Source organism: Odontesthes bonariensis, chromosome 3, assembly GCF_027942865.1.
Source record: "Odontesthes bonariensis isolate fOdoBon6 chromosome 3, fOdoBon6.hap1, whole genome shotgun sequence".
Taxonomy (NCBI): Eukaryota; Metazoa; Chordata; class Actinopteri; order Atheriniformes; family Atherinopsidae; genus Odontesthes; species Odontesthes bonariensis.
Genome location: NC_134508.1, coordinates 21,663,649 through 21,678,772, shown reverse-complemented (window position 1 = coordinate 21,678,772; position 15,124 = coordinate 21,663,649). Strand labels below are relative to the sequence as shown.

General features: G+C 40.5%; 1 protein-coding gene across 1 annotated transcript in view; it reads right to left on the bottom strand.

Moving 5' to 3' along the window:
* Nucleotides 1-13,768, bottom strand: part of tex264a (testis expressed 264, ER-phagy receptor a) — a 71,181-nt gene extending 57,413 nt beyond the window's left edge. The window contains exon 1 of the mRNA XM_075460965.1: nucleotides 13,277-13,768. Within this exon, the coding sequence (XP_075317080.1) occupies nucleotides 13,277-13,534 (258 nt within the window). The 5' untranslated portion in view covers nucleotides 13,535-13,768. The remainder of the gene's footprint in view (nucleotides 1-13,276) is intronic.
* Between the last annotated feature and the right edge of the window lie 1,356 nt (nucleotides 13,769-15,124).

Here is a 15,124-nt window from a genome sequence, read left to right as displayed (position 1 = left end):
ATTTTCTTTCACAGTGAAGTCATTGCTTGTCCCTCATTGATACATTGTTTGACCAAAACTAGCTGACCACAGGGTTTTTATTAATCTGCCATGCACCAAAAAAAAAAAAAAAAAATTGGAAATAATTTGTTCTCACCCCGTTAAATGAATTTAACAATAACAGGAGGACTTTAAAGAGAATGAAGAGGTCAAGAGGAAAAGAAGAATTGGTAAAGTATTATGTTGCTTGTGTAGGTGAGGCTGCGCAAGCAGAAAACTGCACGTCTGGAAGTAAAAATAGAAGCCATTTGATTTAAACATTCGGAGACGTTGCACCTTCGTATAGTCTCTCGGGTTACCGGGCTGAGGGCTGCCAGCTCCGGTGAACGTCTTTCTCCAGATGTCCGACAGCCCGGTCACATATGTGGCGGCTCAACTTGTGTCTGTGTCGACAGCCAAGGTCGACAGGTAACCATCTCTTATTCTTACACCCAACATCCAACCATCATTCCGAACATTACAGGTGATGGCTGATTTAGGTTTTAGAACTCATCAGGTCTTTTTCTTTTACATTAAGATGCTCAACAAAGATGAATTCCCATCTTTACACACTTGTTGTCTTGTCGTCTCATAATGTTTATCCTTCTGTTTTACCAACAATATTGCAATATCGTAGGTTCAAGCTTGACGACGGGACCTGTGGGACTGGCAGGGCTTGATTGTCGTGATTAATAACACAAGAGCAGACACAAGCTGACATGGAGGATTGATCTCATTCACTTAAAGGCCTCTCTGCCAACTTTATGTCTCTTAATGTGCCCACGTGTCTGCATACAGATGTGCGAGAGACAGAGGAAGAATCATTGAGCTAGTTGTCAGTCAGAAAAGGATCTGACAGAGACTCTCCCACTTGTGTCTGCTCGCAGTCAGTTTCTGTCTGACAGCCACAGATGGAGAGTGGGAGTTGCTGTTAAGGGGCCATAATTGTCTGTGCGGTTTATGTTACTGCCCACCACCTTCTAAATCTTGCCATATAATTTTAGATGTCGAGTGCGTGTTTTCCAACTTTCGGGCAAACAAGGGTAAAATCATTTCCAATTTAAATGACAAGATCAGATTATTCATTTTAAAATGAGAAAACTGCCAGAATTGATGACACCCTCCTGGGAGAATTAACAAGCAGATTTTGCGCAGAACGAAAAGAGCTTCAGAAACAAGAGAAATCACACCTTAATCCAGTCTATTCATTTTCGCACAGCATGTAATACCAACTGGAGAGACACAAACAGACATGGAAATATTTGGACAGTGATACAATTTCAGTTCAAAAAAAATGTTTGTGAAGCTTTAAACTATGAGTTTCTGACTTGTTTTGAAGTACACAAACCTTTGTTCTACTTACTCCTGAGCCTAAAATGACCCTGGAGGGCCCCGAGGCTGTGATGCCGTAGTTCAGAACTTTGTTTACAGCCCAGCAAGACACAGCTTTGCTTTACATTGCCACTTAACGCACTAACAGCTGGATAACAACACACTTTTAACGTCATAAAGATATAAAAAGCGAAGAAAAACATTAGAAATAAAGTTTAAATTAAATAACTCTTTGGTAGATGCTGAAAAGACAAGTCAAGTCAACACTATGGGATGAAGTGATGAAGAAAAGATAAATCGTATGAGCAAGATGGCATAAAAAAATTCATATCAGATTGGATTTTACTGCTAGAGACGACTCTATTGCTTTGGCATATTTTATTTGCTCAGCTCTGTCGGAGAAGTTGCTAACGTGCAGGTTAAAATTAATGAAAGGACTACGATGATGCTTTATTTTTTTTCTCCCTCTGCTCTGTGTAGGCTGTAAATCAGAGGAGACTGAAGACTGGAGCTGTGGTTAATTCCTGTAATACAACAAGTCAAATGTGTTTAAATGGTTCAGACATTTACCTTAGTGCTTTGTTTCATGACAATGGGAATTCACAACATTACAACAGCAGCGCCTTCAACTGTGTTATGTGTAATTGTCAGATGTTATACCCATATCGTTATCCCCGTCACAAAGGAAGCCTCAGTTTGCCCCCTTAGTTCGGTTTCAGACCAACATGGAAATAAGTTCTTCACGAGTTTGTCAGTTTTTGCAAATATCATGTCAAAATCCTGAAGGTGTAGAGCCTTTCAAAAGGTTCTCTGCTGACGTGCAATGCATGTCACTGTAATATATATATATGTAACGCAATGCGCATCGCGCTACATATGTAACACGTACGAATCCTTCCAAAAAATAACTGCAACTGTTGATAACTGCTAATTAACGAGTATGGCTTTGCATGCGTAGGGTTTAGATGGAGGTTTCTTTTCATGACGGGGGCGTTACAATCTGCAACTGCGGGAGGAGCCAAAGGGAAAAAAATAAGACAAATTCTCTTGTGATGGTTTAAAAAGTTCCAAGATCACATTGATGTGAATTTCCCCAAAACTGACACAGAAATGCACTTTAAACCCATATATGTGTTTTTTACTCGAGTACATTTTGGTAAACAGCTAAAAAAAAAATAATAATAATTGTGGCCAAGTCAGTAATTCATAATAAAATCAAAAGGTTTAACCCATGAGATGGTTCCAACAGGGGGTTCAATTGTTTTTTTGTTTTGTTTTGTTTTGTTTTGTTTTTTCCAAAGGTTTGAGTGAATAGTGACATTTCTGCGTTTGGGTTTTGGAGACCGTTTTCAAACCACGCATTTTTAAAATGTGTCTGAACAGGTTGAAGACCTGCTTCTGGTCTCTGACCGTGGCCTTCTGTGGAAGGCTGGCACTGAAGGGGCACAGACGGGATCCAGCCGCACTCGTCTTCGTGTCCTTGTAGAATTATCACATCTTATATCACAACGCACTCTTCTTTTCCATCTCACTTCTCACATCCCAGGCTATTTTTTTTTTTGACTGCACTGCCTCGTTACTACGCTGCACTGTTCCTTCTGTCATGCTTGGCTCATGCGGGAGCTTTTGAGCCGTAAGTCAGCATTGATGAATGTGATAACCCCCCCCCCCCAACCATCTGTGCCTCTTAATGTCTGCGTTATGTGGCTAATAATAATGACTGACAGCGTCTTTTCAGATATGAGGACGAGCAGATAATCTTTACTGCCACCTGACACCATGTTCTGCAATGAGTCGGAGAACAAAGATCACCTGCGTTTGACAGAGATTTACTCGTTCCAGGCAGCTTGAGATATACTACATCTCTTCACAATGCAGCTGTGAGTCATAGCAAACAGTTACAATGGCTGTGTTAGTCATGTCAGAGTAAATTATTGCAACAATGAGACAATGTACACATCTATTTTATAGCCTTGTAAAACATGCCATGTCCTATGGATTCTATGTTGTTGTTGTGGTTTTTGATGGATTCCAAAAATACAGTAGACGATTAAACATTATTAACTAGACGACCTCTGGCCTAGAAGACCTAGAACTAGAAGACCTGAAGTCCTTTCTCATGGCCTGTAGTTAGTTTATCACTTTTAATTCAAACTAAATATCTCAGCAGCTGTTGGATGGAATCCAAGACCTTTAAACAAAACATCAATGGTCATCCGATGATGAATGTTGATGACTTATAGGGACCTTTGACAAATGTGACTGGATAGTTAACTCATGATTGAATTATCAAACCTATATTTGGTAAACCCATGAAATGAGATAATGATGTTCACATCTGTGTTTTAGGCTGAATGTCTCCTCTTCCTGTAAAGTTTAATGCATCATTTTGACAGAGAACCCATTTGATGGCCCATTTAATTTTCGTCTTGTGCCATTGTCAACTCAAAATTTAATTTTCAAAACTAATTACCGATTTCACGCCACCCTCAGCTGTACTTCATAGATACCACTCAACAAAAGTTGGCGTAATTACATGAAAATTTAGTGGGAAATTAATTAGCACACTAAAAGAAAAAGAAAGAAACACACATCACTGCTTTATGAATCACATGTGTGATTCTTAGAATATATTAAAGACTTTGTTTCTTAACTTTTTTTCTTTGCTCACATTGACTTTGGTGCACAAATTAATCTGCATCATCCTCTTCCACATAGATGCATCAAATGTATGGCCTGTCACCGAGGGTTCTGTACAGAGCTACTCGCTGTCAACACTGCTGTTCAATGATAAGACACAACAATAAGCTTTCAAACACAGGGAGCATGACTGTCCTCCCACAGCCTTGCTTCACTATCTAATATCGCGTTGTATCTCGTGCTCTCCACTCTGATAGACTAGAGTGTGTTAGCCAAACCAGTAGTCCACTAATGATATCATTCAGGCCTCTAGCTATCAGTCACATCCCATACGGTGGGAAGTACAAACAGCCACCCTGACTGCATCTCATCTCTGCTTCCCTCCAGATAGCACACCAAAGAGACTACAGGCAATTAGGAAAGGGACGAACACCCCTCCGTATACTTGACTTGTCTGGTCTTCTCCACCACAGCTGTTTTGTTTGTGTCTGAAATTCAAATACCACAAAAGGCAAACATTCTCGGACGCTGCCAAAGTGGTGTTTAGAATGACAGTATCTGATTCCATTTCTCACAGGCAACTGAGGAAAGTCAATTATGCCTTTTGATTTGCCCAGGTTTGAAGTAGCGAGTTAGATATTACACCAAGAAAATGCATAAAAGCCTCCAGTTGAAAAAACCCCACCGTGGTCGTATAATTCAGTGGGCAACAAGTTATTAAATCCTAACTGAGAGGGGTCAAATTATTGGTCTGTATCAAGCAAACCAAACATCTACTGAAAACTGGGTTTTAAAAAGAACTGTCCAACACATTATCTAAACCCTGAAGGATAGTGGTGAACCATCATCTACAGGAAGAAATTTGGTCTGAAGAAAATCTGAAGGATTGTGATCTGTGATCACTTAAAAACATTTTGGTGAAATCAAATTGAAGAAAATCAACAAAAGAACTCACATCGATGTTTAATGGTGAAAGTAAAAGCATTCCCGTGCACACAACAGGGAAGGAACTCGAGGCACTGGGTCTAGACAGTTGAGCATCCTTAAGAAAATCACTCATTAGTGAGGTCATTTTCTTTTCTTTTTTTTTTTATTTAAAAAAAGGTTGCCGTTTGCTGGGGAGCATAAAGATTAGACTGGAGAAATGGGAAAGGGTTGTGTGATTTACTATGTTCCAGATTAATGGGTGCATCAGGGTAAGAAAAGCAGTGGCTTCAGTGCTACACTCATCATGTCCCTACTGTATATTCTGGGGTTACTTCAGTTGATCAGGCGGAGGTTAAGCAATGTTTAAAGCCAAAAACTTGAAGTCAATTGACTGTTTGCATATACTGAGTGACCAGGATTTTCCATAAATGGATGTTTTTCTACCTTGATGGAATTGCCTATTAAACATGACAAAGGTAGGATACTTCAGGCTCAAGTTGTGAAAGAGTGGCTCGGGGGAACATACCATCATTTCCACACATGGCTTGGCTACTGGAGTTCAGACCGTAACCTCAATGAGAATCTTTGTGATACACTGAAAAATACTTTACGCAGTGATCTGACTCTCCCATCATCAATGTAAGATACTGGCATAAAAAACAAAACAAATGCAACCCTGGGCAGCGATCAGTGAGTGAGCCTGTGGTTCGTGAACTTTAAGCTGACTTTCCAACACAAATTGTATCGTTCCCATCTCTTCCAGATTCCCTTAAGTCAAATCTCCGAGGACCTGCTGGGAGAAATACTCATTTCAAAGCAGTTCTATCCTTAAGGTTACAAGGATGCCTTCTGATAGATGGCAACAATAAAAATGGCACAATTGACGGAAGTAATTCTTCATTAGCAGACACATAATGAAGATTTACTCTCTTAATCTTTTCTGCTCCTGGCCCAGCAACTCTTTCTACCTGGCCATCAGCACTTGGATACCCTTTTTTGAGAGTTGGGCTATTTATTACTGGCCATTGTGTTAGCGTCTAACCCCCCCCCCCCCACACGCCACCACCCCCCCCCCCCCCCACACTCATTAAAACAAAATTGGCAAGTCACCTATGAACCAAATGTTAAGCTACACTGACAGAGTAGAAGCTATTAACTCGCTTTAATTGAACCATATACATAGTGTAATGGCAGCACTGATATAAGGCTTCAATTATTTTTCCTCAAATCTAGGCACAATACTTAAATAAATATCCCATTTACACAAGTATTCACAGTCTTCATTTGTTCTGGGGCAAAGCACACAAGTATTGGGAATGATTCCACCAGCTTGGCACTTTTCACCCATTCCTCTCGGCAGAAATGTTTCAGCTGAATCTGGTTGGATGGGGAGCGTCGTGCCACAGCCATTTTCAGAGTTCAGGTTCAGGTTTAGACAGTCCCTGTTGCAGATGAAAACAAAAGTTATCTCATGGTACATAGAATGCATATACAGCTATGATAACAAACACAGAAGGAAAGTCTATGAAGAGAAACGCATATAGATCACTTTGAAGGAAGCTTTATATCATGCTGATCATTTACGATTTATATCAAGCAGCAACCTCCGATAGAAACATAACAACCTGAATATGAAGCCAATCCAAAAGTGATGGAACAAAAAAAAAAAAAAAAAAAATGAAACTCCGTGAAAGGCCACTTAAAAGTCAATTCCTAGAGTAAAAGCTTTGTAAAAAAAAATAAATAAATAAAAAATAAAAAACATGAATATTTAATCATTTTGAAGCTTAAAAGCGTCTAAAAACCTTCTGTTTAGGCTGGACACAGGAACACATTTCTCTTATCTTGTCATTTGTGATCCACACATGAGCGCGATTAATAAAAAAAAACTGCACAGCGTCGCTGACATTAAAAAGCGCAGAGGACAGCGTGAGAGGACTGAGAGCCAAGCCATAGCCTTCAAGCTCTGGTTGACAGAAGGAAGCTATCGCACATGAGACCTTCAGTGCACTGCAGCCAAAAACAATCGGCACATTTGGAACCGTTCTAAACAGCCATGCAATCTTCACATCAACATCCGCAGCAAAGCAAAACAGGCACCAAATGCAGTACTCATAAAGAACACACCACTCTTGTGAAGAGAAGATAACAGCTAAAAAACAACAACAAAAAAAGACATTTAATCTACAATCCAACTGGACGGAACAAATACTAGCACTGCTGATAAAACACAGACCATTTCTTTGACCGGAAGAGGCCTCTCATTGCTCTCAGTTGTTGTGCTGAGACATGGAACGATGAGTGCAGCCTCGACAAGTAAAGAACCTGACACATGGGAAGCAAGAGGAACAGAAGACTACGGGACAAGCGATTTCTTAACCCGACCTGTCGTTTTCCCAGAGTTTTAGAGCGATCACCTGTCTGAGCTGACGAGCAACCCTCGCCCCTAAAGGCTGCAGAGACTGCAAAGAAACAAAGTCGCCAGGAGGGAAATTGGAAGCTGCAAGGCTACAGAGCCCTGGTGCCCCAGGTATGCTGTGATGGACCGTTTGCAGCTAGATTGATGGAGCTGCATTGAGGCAAGCGCGCTCACCTACACACAATCCAATTTGAACGGAAACAAGGAGGGTCATTTTACAATTTGGGCACAAAGCAAAACCAACCATCCCGCTGACTTACTTAGTATTAGACAACTGAAGATATAATTGCTTGTAATGACTGTGTAAATTAAATTAACACTCACTCTAACAAAACATCAATATGCCTTCATTTCAAAGTGGCCCCCAAAGTGTACAAATCAGATTATATATTCCAGCGATGTGGTGACATGTGGGCTCCAAAGGCCCCTGAAGTCAGGAGCCAGTTGAAGTCTTTTTCTCATGTCTCGCTTTCACCCAGAGCAGCTCGGTCTCTTCAGGCTGTGCTCTGACTTCACTGGTAATTACACGTGGCATCCTGGGACTTCTGGCATGTATAATTACTAGTGAAGATAAACAGCCTGCTGGAGGCAGGACACAGTTTTCCTTTGCCTCAGTTGTGGAGCTGGTTAACCACTCCTTGGCCAGCTGGACACTGTGTGACACTCCTCCAGCCAAATGTCACAGAGCAGGGAGCTAATATTGTCCAACAGGAAGTACGAATTAATTCCACCCTCCTTTGCACAAACTTGCCTCCTTATCTACAACTCTCTTCCTCTGTCATCTTTCTCCCCGTGTGCTCTTCCGATAAATATTCTGCTGTGTAATTCAATAAGCCGAGCATCACAGGCTTTACAAGCCACTACATGGCACCAGATTGATGGTACACAAGGCTTAAAGACTTTTTTTTCACCTCCATGTTTCACATTCACATTCAAAAACAGATCAAAATTACATCACGGCTGTATTCCAGGATTGAACGAAACGAATTCACTTTAAGGTGTGTGTATTTCACAGCATGTACGTCCATAAACATTAACAGGGTGGTTTCCAAGGGGGAGAACTGGCCCTGCATAACGTTGACATCACGACCTTTGGGACTAGATGTCGATCTACTGATACTAGATCAGCGTATCAGCGTATTTATATCCACTTTTAAAAGCAGCAGCCTCTTACCAGAAGCCTCCCTTTCATGTTGATGCTGTCGACAGACAGACAAGCGGCAGTAAAACGCTAATACATTTTACTGGGAGTGCAGCGATGCTCAGTGCTCTGATCTGAAATTCCGATTGATGAACTGGAGCAGCGCAAGGCTCTCAAGGTGAGTCAGACTCCAACCAATTTATACCCTCCTTCCACAGCAGCTCGACAACTCGCCTCATCTCTCACTGCCACTCCCATATATGTCTGCGCATGACATTTCATTTTCTCCTCCTTGTCACAGGGGAGACATAAGTGGATTTGCTTCAGAAGCTGAAACAAAGTGGGAATTCAGTACATCTGAGGATGAACCAAGCCGCCGCTCAAGTTTGGCCTCGATATAAACACATCGTGTTAAAGATAGCTGCATCTGATGTGAGCATTCACAACAGACTTTTATCATCCACCAAACAGTAATATAGTTTTAGAAATTGGGCATCCATTCGGTTGTACTACCTACTAATCCCACTGAGACGATGAAATTACATTTATCGGAGTTTCTTACTCTCAGATAGTTTATTGGTTTAGTCCTCGTGGCACAAAAAATAGCCTCAGAGAGCTCACAGTTTTCCACTCCTCTTAATGAATTTCGCTCTGAAGATTCCTTGCAGTCAAGCAGGCAAACAGGCGGCCGACTTGTGTGGATTTTTCTCTTCTTTTAATTCTACAACACAACAAAGAACTGAAAACGCTCAATCCAGAGATTTTGTTTGTACTTCATCCAGTCCTAAACAGTCGTCAGGAAGCTTTATTGCAGTAAAGCCTGAAACAGATGTCTCAGATGTTTACTTAAGGTTAGAGTTATAAGCACGCATATAAACACGCATGGGTGTTTGGACATAAAAAAGGAAGCTGTAACAAGAAGAGCAGTTCCATTTAGTGCCAAGTATTGCTTCACCAGCACCCACCTGAACAATTTTAGACCGCAGAAACAGTCAATGTAGTTCTTAACTGCCCATTGAGCTGCGTGTACAATAAAACAGATTCGGCTAATGTATTCGTGGAAAGATCTTTGATCAGTGCAGTTAGTTTTGAAATTCCATCCTCCAGAGATGAGACTCCTTCTAGCTTTCACCATAGTCATTAAACAGGGACCATATTATGACCCGAATGCAAGGTGAATGCAAATTAATTGGTGAGAAGGAGATGTACTGTGCATTAAGCACCAGGGATGAAGATCGCTGAAGTAGAGCCCCAGCGACCAGCTACTTATTCAAGTATGAAATTCAATTTTATTTCAATAATGATAAAACTCACTGTTGACTGAGTCCCTCCACTTATGCCATTATAACAAATTAAGTACAAAGATCTATGTGATTTGGAAGTTGTTCCTGCCACCCACATACGCTCAGTTCTAATGCAAACAGTGCCATCTAGTGGCCAGCAGTCACACCAACGAACAGTATTCAGGACACAGTGGATTGCAGATTACTAACACCTCAAAGATCAGAATTAATAGTATGAGCTGTTAAATAGCTTTATGAATTATTTAAAAGAGAATACTTTTAGTGATTTATTAGTGCTTTCCTAACCTACCAAACGATGTAAAAATCACCTCAAGATGGGAGATTCTGTTAAAGGCATTTCTCCACAGAACGCAGGAGGTCTGTGTGTTTTATTAGCATTTGTGTCCACATTTTTTTCTCTTTTTAATCTTCAAAATATAAATTACAGTCATATTTACATTACACAGCTTTGCAAAAAAAAACTAGGGCAATACACAAACAAATCCGAATGCAAACAAGAGTTTCAAATTGTGCTGAAAGAAACCAGATGAACAGTTTTCATTTCTCTACAGTCTGAGTTGGTCATTTGACTTGTTCGTGTTAACGACCGAACGCTTCTGATGACTTAAGAACATTCCAGTAGAGGAAACCAGAGCCGAGTGCTGATCATAACGGGTGTTTTATGAAACCAGCAGCAACAGCCACTGAAGATCACGCAGAAGTAAAAGAAAGTGTTGAGCCACTAAACCCTTTAAACCTCTAAAGGGGATTACAGCAGTTTAGTGTTACCTAGCAGTTTATTGCTCAGTAGAAATTCCACTTTCGACAAAGTTTGGCCGTGTACTCCACAATTTGATTTGGCTTTTGCAGTTGGTGTGTGGAAATTAGAACGTCGTAAAACAAACAACGAGAGCAGAAAACAGTTCAGGTTGGAGCCTACGGGGGCAGATCAAGGTTTGACATCTGGAATTAGGTTTTGCCTCTCCAACATTTGCTTAAACCTGTTTTTCTATGGTTAGACGTTCAATAATCAGATTTATCGGGTTCTTAACTTTGACGTTAGGTAACAGAGTGCTTGCAGTTTGGTGCTCTAAACTTCAATTATTTAGCCAGTTCATTTGTCTTGTGTGTCCCTGTAAAGGTCAATCTATCTTTATAGGGACATTCGCAGGTTATGTCAGAATCATGAGATCCAAATAGGCGAGCCGTTTGCTTATGATGCCAACTATTCACACACTCCAGCACCAGCAGAAAGGTTTTTCCAAGCTCCTCAATGAGCTCTCTTGCCACAACTTTCCACTGGCATGACTCAGTGTGAAGGCTTCTACAAAAAGCCCCCAACTTAAAGATAGGGCAGGGAATTGGTGGATGCAAGCAGAAAAACAAACACGGTCAAGCCAGTGTGCCTCGGTCTTTGAAGATTACAGAAATTATGAGCTGGGGATGAATAAACACTGCAAGTCAGACACTCAACCAGTCCATTACTTGTCCATGACTCTACTTTGCCGTGTTGTCCCTCAGAGCGTCCGACTCTCTCAATTGTAAGAAACTGAAGAAAAAGTCAGCCGAATTGACTAAATACATGATGATAATAATTGGAATAATAAACAACATACAGGAGTGGAAATATTCAGCTACTATGAAGTTTAATCCTACCAAACGTGTGTTTGTGTGGGTATTCTACCCATATCAGCTGGGAACTCAAACATTCTCGTCTAACTAGTAGCTGCTGCGCAGACAGTTCTTGTTTACCGACAACAAAACTTGAGATTAGCAGCGGCAAGTGGGATGAAAGCAGCAAACAACCATGGACGCCAGCCGAGGAACGACCCATTTCGACACAGATTTGGTTTGGGGAATTGAGAAAATGAGATGCGTTGCTCCTTGCTACCGGATTGTGACTGTAAAGTCAAAAAACATTTTGACGACAAAAACACAAAGCGGTAGATTTTAAAGGATGCGTCTGCCTGAGAGACGGACTGTGTGTGCTCGTTTTGTTTGGGGTCTGGTTACAGTCCTGGAGGCAAATGCTGAAGCAGCCCGTAGCCACAGATGCAAGCGGAAAGAATATCAACAGTGCAACGTGGCAAATGAACAGCTGACTGGTTTCATCATTCAGGCTCAGTTCCTTAATAAGGCAGCTTGTACATTAACCCCTTTAAATATATATATATATATATATATGCTGAATTACACTGTATTACAGCTACTTATACTGGGCTGCTACATTGTGGATGTGAACTTTAAGTTTAAAGAAATCTGTGAAATTTTAGTGCAGAGTATTTGAAGCTAAATGCTTAGTTCACTATCCTGAAAAAAACCCAGTAATCTTCAAGGATTTTAGTTGCTAAATTGATTAGTTCTGTTGTACAGAAAATGATCAAAATAGCAGAGAGAGATTGAGAGAGAGAGAGAGAGAGTTTACCTTCCAGGCACTGGTCAATTTAGAAATTTTCACACTTTTCTGATTCCATAACTAGTCTTTTACGGGTTAATGGAAAGAAAGCAAACACAATACAGATTTAGGTGTTTGTTTTAATACATAATCTATTGGAAAATGATATGATAACAGGACACTGTGATATTTGCATACTCAAACAAACTGAAAACCAAAAAAAAACATTAAGTAGGGAGGTTTAATGGAGATAAGTTAGTATTTTTTATCCATAACCTTTACAAAAGGTGTCAGTAAAGCCCCTTTCCTACAAAAATTAGTTTTTCCAACATCCACTTCAGCTGTACAAACATACACCAAACTTTCCGGTTCACTGAGGGGGTTTGGTCAATCATAGCAATGATTCGTTTCACATATTCCTAAAGAACAAATGTCTGTTGACCAAATTTTACGATTTTAGAGCGATATAAAGAAATATCCTAAATCACCTCTGTAAAAGTTCTGCACATTAACATATCTTTTACTAACTAATGCTTTATTTGCATACTTAAATGAAAGAAAAATCCAATGAATGAAGTGCTGTCTTAATGCAAGAAATCAATTAAAGAGGAGCCTTGGTGACTGTACACTGATAACACAATAATCATAGTAGAACATCTGTTAAGCATCTACCCTTTAGGGCTGTTCCAGTCTCTCAAATGTGACAGTTTGCTGTCAATATGTTTGGATTTTGGTCAAATGAGCAGTTTAATTATGTTGGGATGAGAATATTTCACACAGCAGGAAAATAATCATAAGGAAAAACTGCAAAAGGTTGAATTTGTGTATTTGCATATTTTGATAGCTCCATAGACTTAGGACAGGACTATAGTCAAGTATAATAACACACAAACAGTCACAATTCACTGGATAATTGGGAGAATGGCGCAATCCTTTGAAAGGTTTGATAACATCAACTTCTGACTTTTGTCCAGGTCAAGCATAACGTGTCTCACTTACTGTAACATCTTATCAGGACACAGAGTACTTTTGCGGTTATGTCATGAGGTCAAGTGCAAACACAGACCCAGGGCTGTGTCGTTCAGCAGCACCGTGACAGGTGCTGAATCCTGGGCTCTCACCTGCTTTGGGTCATCGTAGAAAACACCGATGGAGTTCAGCTTTGGCCCGATGCTGCAGGTCTCTGTGTAGCCTGCACCGCAGTCCTTGTACGAGCCCTCCTTGAACTTATAGGCAATGGTAACATTTCTGATAGGAGGTGGCCCGGTCTTAATGACCACGTCTGACAGGAGACCCGAGTACACAAGCAGCACCCCGACTGTCACAGCCAAACACAGCAGAAGGACAACTATCAGGAGCAGCAGAATTAAATCAGACATGGTCTCTCAAAGCGGTGCAGCTGCAGTCACTGCAAATGGGCAAATTCAGTCAAAGGTAAGCGGTCTCCACCAGACACGCACCGAAATTGTGGTCCCCCGTGTTTTAAAAAACACAACAAAAGCGTCGCTATTAAAAAGACGTTCTTTTTCACAATCTAAATAACAGATAATGAAAGTCAAAACACCCGTTCGAGGAGACTGAAAGCCCAGCTTGTTTACGGTATTTCCCCAAACAGTGGAAGATGCTTCCTGAATAGACCATTCTTATGAATCCTAAGGGGGGAGCTGTTAACATAACATTTGTTAAACTACTTTAAGCATGTAAAACCACCCTTTTAGAATATCATATATTTCTGTCATACACCTTAAAAAGACTAAATGGAGTTCCTCTTGATTGTTATAAACATTTTTTAAAGACAAGATCATACGAATTGATAACAAAAGTACACCCCTTGGCTTTGGTATGGTTCAACCCAGGTGTTCGGAAGAAAAGTGATTGAAAACTAGTACGTGGAGCTTGTGTCTCACCACAGCATTATATATATATTTTTCTATTGCATTGATTCCCTCCTTTTGTAAATGATCGGCGAAATGTTCGGTCATACATTTGTTCAAGAGTCTCAGGTCAAGTTCTTCAAACCATATGCAAAAGTTTAAAAAATATATCGAGAACAAATCTTGAATGTGGTGGATGTAATATGTGTATGAAGGGAAAGATTTTGTAGCCTCGAGTACAGGTTTTGCCAGAATGTGCGTGACAGGAAATAAAATATTTGAGACTTTACTTGCCGTCTTGAATTTTCTTACAGCCGTGGCACTTTCCACTGGCTGCGTTTTTGTCTTGCCTGGTTTAAAGCAGCTTTTGACCAAAGGGAACAGAGCTCTGCCAACACAAAATAACCACCCAGTCATTTGCCTTTACAGCAGAGATCCTGAATGCTTCATTCAGTTTTGGGGACCAGGGAAAACACCTAAATGGTGCCAGGACAAAACATTGTGAGAAAACTGACAGCCCTTGTTAAACTGAGTAGATGATGTGCACTCCCAGAATAGTTTTTATTCTAACTAAAACAGCAGCCAGCCACTCAAAGGGAAGATTTCACTGTATAGGAGATTCTTTTTTTTGTCAAGAAAACATCTTTGAATCAGTTGTGAGTTTCAAAATCTGTTTTTAAGATAAACGGGAGCAAAACAGGTGTAAACTATGTAAGTTCATCACCTCCTTTACCTTCCAAGAAAGAATCTCCTCACACTGATGGAAACTGTGTGTCTCTAAATGAAAAACCCCTGTTTGGCATCAAAAACAGCAGGCTTTGAAGGGAACTTCTCAATTCAGACCTGAAAGTCACAACCACACGGTCAAAAGATCTTCTTCACAAAATGGCCCCAAGATAGAATCAACTCATGTTTAGCCAAATTTTCCAGTTCAGCAAAACAGTAGTTTGGAAGTGTTGACTTTAGTGCCCCGTGGCAGTGTGGAACATATTGCTGTTATGGAGCGGATTTTTCCTTCTAAGCCCAAGTAGGTCACCTCTTTAATTCTACCTTTTCCTTAACTATTTCAGGAGCCTTCAGGGGGACAGTTCTGGC